The 4,052-nt window shown below is 41.7% G+C and overlaps 1 protein-coding gene across 1 annotated transcript in view; it reads right to left on the bottom strand.

The window, feature by feature from the left end:
• LOC116076962 (keratin, type I cuticular Ha4-like) overlaps nucleotides 1–4,052 on the bottom strand; it is a 16,554-nt gene that overhangs the window by 4,714 nt on the left and 7,788 nt on the right. The window contains 1 exon segment of the mRNA XM_031351102.1: nucleotides 727–753. Within this exon segment, the coding sequence (XP_031206962.1) occupies nucleotides 727–753 (27 nt within the window).

Raw genomic sequence — 4,052 nt, forward strand, 5'->3', positions numbered from 1 at the left:
GATGGATGGATGGAGGGAGGGAGGGAGGGATGGGATGAGATGGATGGATGGATGGGATGGATGGATGGATGGATGGATGGATGGATGGGATGAGATGAACTGCACAGATAAACAGATGGGTAGGAATTGTTCTAAATGGAGGTTTGGCCAAGTATAGGCCACAGTCTGTATAGGGTGTGAAGCTCTTGGAGAATGGTGGAACCTTTAATAGGGGGAGCCATTGGGTAGGTTCTCTGACATTGAGGAAAATACACACACCACACACACACACACACACACACACACACACACACACCTGTACCTTTCTACCCTTAAGAAACCAAGCCATGTGTTAGGTTAATAATAATCAAAATTATTAATAACTGTAATGGAAATTCCCACTTTACAGTGTTTCCATGAACACAGTGTTCCACGCTTTCCTTGACAAGTGTGTAAAGTAGGTGGAGATCAGATGGTTGTCTCTACATTACCTCTGGGAAAACTAAAGCTCAGGAAACTCATAAGTCCTGTCCAAGAGTGTCAAGCTGACGGCTCTGCTTAGTGGGCTTCATTGGAACCAGTGGAAACTCCTCATCTGTAAAGATTCTACACATCCCCTGGACCAGGCTGGATCTTAACTCTTGGGCTGATTCAGTCTGTTTGAGAAGAAACTAACTCTCAAAATGTTTCATGGGTCTTAGAGAAACAAGTCTAGGGCATGGGGCAGTTGACCTGGCAGGGGATCACTCACCTGTCCTTCTGACAGGCCTGCACCTGAGCAGCTAGTGTGTGCTGAAATTGGTGGCAGAAGCCCAGTCATAGGGCATCCTGTGAGGAGGATGAGGGGGAGTTGGGAGGCAATGGAACGTTTCTTTGGAAATGGAGTCTAGGGAGTAGACCCCTTCGGGGGCCAAGTGGGTCACTCACCTGTTCTTCTTCAAACATTTTAAATGTCTCCCCCACTTTTCAAAGTACCCCACAACTGAAAACTTCTGTTTTTCCATGTGCCTTTTGATGACTATGGAACACCAGAAACATTTTTTAAGGCATTTGGAAGTGTTTTTGGATCTATAAAACACATTTATTTACAATATCAAGATGCATCTGAAAAAAGGTATCATGACTCATAGATCATATAAGGTTTGTCCATAACCACAGTACCCCTTTGTCGTAGATGTTATCTCTACTCAAAGCACACACAGAGCTTTCTGTCGGGGGCAGAGGGGAGACACTGCATTTCTTTAGTGCTCCATTTGTGAACAACAAACTGTCTGCTTGAGGAACCACTTGACTGTTGTGAAGCCATCCAATGAGCAGCTGGGAATACAGTAGACAGGTTAGATAATTAAAAGCAAACAAACTATATAATTACATCAATTTACATCAATTATGACCCATTATTGTCTTTAGAGTGGCTTGACAAAAAATTAGTTTGGAATGTACCCATTGAGACACATACATATGTACATATGGGACACCTCGAAGAATGTCATTGACTTGAATGTAGACATTCTTCATACTTTATGGTAGAGTCCTGTGTATAACCATAAGGGGAACCTGGTTCTAATAACCAAATGTGATATTAAGCAAGTTCCTAAACCTCAGTGTCCTTGTCTGTAAAATGGATTTAATTTCTAACACTGCTATAAACACTCATTGACATCCTACTATTTTACCTAGCTCAAAGCAGTTGTTCAATAAGTAAGAGCTGTGTTGGTTTCTTGTTGCTGTTGCCATGAATTACTGTAGCCAGTCTTTGGCTACTTTGTGGGTTCTTCTTTCATCCATTTTCTTCACCCCTTTTCTTCATCCTTTCAACCTCCTGACACTAGAATGGAGAAAAAGAATAGAGGAGTAGGGGGCTGGTGAGATGGCTCAGCGGGGAAGAGCACCGATTGCTCTTCGGAAGGTCATGAGTTCAAATCCCAGCAACCACATGGTGGCTCACAACCACCCATAATGAGATCTGACGCCCTCTTCTGGTACATCTGAAGACAGCTACAGTGTACTTACATATAATAAATAAATAAATCTTTAAAAAAATAATTATGTAATTATGGCAGACTGAAAGCACACATCTCAGTCTCATATTAAAAAAAAAAAAAGAATAGAGGAGTAGGGGGTAATACTATCAGTAGACTACTTCCTGCTGACTGGGGGCATTGAGTTCCTTGGGGCAAGTTTGATCTTCAACATCAGGATATCTAATTTCTTCCCGTTGTTGTTTCTTCTTTGCACATGACTACTTAACAAACTGTGACCAACAGCAGCCAACCAACTCAACCACAACCAACCACCCACCATGCCTCTTGGGGCCCTAGCATTTATATATCCTCTGAAAAGTACCCAGACTCCAAACATCATGCAATCATAGAAAATATCTACAGCTGGCAAAGTCATGCCTCTGCTAGAGCAAGAGGCAAATCAGAATCAGCTGCTTCAAACAATCTGGAGCAGCCCCCTATCCCACACCTGGAATTAAAACAAAAACATATTCTCATAGTATTTCTGTGTTTTCTAAAGAAACCAAAACACCAAAATTGTTACAACAAATCACCACAAAGTTAATGACTTAAAACAACTCAAATTTTTTCTTTAAAATTCCACAAGTTAGCACTGCCAGGTGCTCTAACATGCCCAGGATCAGAGGTGAGGAGGATACAATATCTGTCCCAACACAGAGAGTAACTGGGACCAGTGGTACCAGGCACACAGGAATTCCACCAGCCCAGTGGCTCAGGTTTCTTCCCATCTGTCTGAGCTGGCTGGTGCCCTCAGCAGACCTTGGGCACAAGCTCCGCAGCCAGTCTCACAACACCCAGAGGAAGCTTCACTCCCAGGTGCTCTAACAAGCCCAGGATCACAGGATCCCAGAATCACAGGATCACAGAGACAGCTTGACTCTGAGGAGTTCTGACACAACCAGGATCACAGGAAGGACAGGATCCAGTCAGATTTAGCAAGGGCGAGTAGCACTAAAGATAACCAGAAGGTGGGGGGCAAGCGTAAGAATATAAGCAACACAAACCAAGGTTACTTGGCATCATCAGAATCCAATACTCCCACCATTGCAAGTCCTGGACACACCATCACATCGGAAAAGCAAGTTTCAGATATAAAATCACTTCTCATGGTGATGATACAGTACTATAAGAAAGACATAAATAGCACCCTCAAAGAAATACAGGAGAACACAGGTAAACAGCTAGAAGCTCTTCAAGAGGAAACACAAAAATCCCTTAAAGAACTACAGGAAAACACAAATAGGTGAAGGAGATGAGCAAAACCATCCAGAATCTAAAAATAGAAATAGAAACAATAAAGAAATCAGAAAGAGAGACAACCCTGGAAATAGAAAACCTAGGAAAGAAATCAGGAGTCATAGATGCAAGAATCACCAACAGAATACAAGAGACAGAAGAGAGAATCTCAGGAGCAGAAGACACCATAGAAAACATTGACACAACAGTCAAAGAAAATGCAAGAAGCAAAAAGCTCCTAACCCAAAACATCCAGGAAATCCAGAATGCAATGAGAAGACAAAACCTAAGGGTAATAGGTATAGAAGAGAGTGAAGACTCCCAATTTAAAGGACCAGTAAATATGTTCAACAAAATTATTGAAGAAAATTTCCCTAGCCTAAAGAAATAGATGCCCATGAACATACAAGAAGCCTACAGAACTCCAAATAGACTGGACCAGAAAAGAAATTCCTCCCAACACATAATAATAAAAACACCAAATGCACTAAACAAAGAAAGAATTTTAAAAGCAGTAAGGGAAAAAGGTCAAGTAACATAAAGGCAGGCCTATCAGAATTACACCAGACTTCTCACCAGAGACTATGAAAGCTAGAAGATCCTGGACAGATGTCATACAGACCCTACAAGAACACAAATGCCAGCCCAGACTACTATACCCAGCAAAACTCTCAATTACCTTAGATGGAGAAAACAAGACATTCCATGACAAAACAAAATTCACACAATATCTTTCCAGAAATCTAGCCCTACAAAGGATAATAGATGGAAAACATCAACATAAGGAACAAAACTACACTCTAGAAGAAGCAA

Source organism: Mastomys coucha, unplaced genomic scaffold, assembly GCF_008632895.1.
Source record: "Mastomys coucha isolate ucsf_1 unplaced genomic scaffold, UCSF_Mcou_1 pScaffold5, whole genome shotgun sequence".
NCBI lineage: Eukaryota > Metazoa > Chordata > Mammalia > Rodentia > Muridae > Mastomys > Mastomys coucha.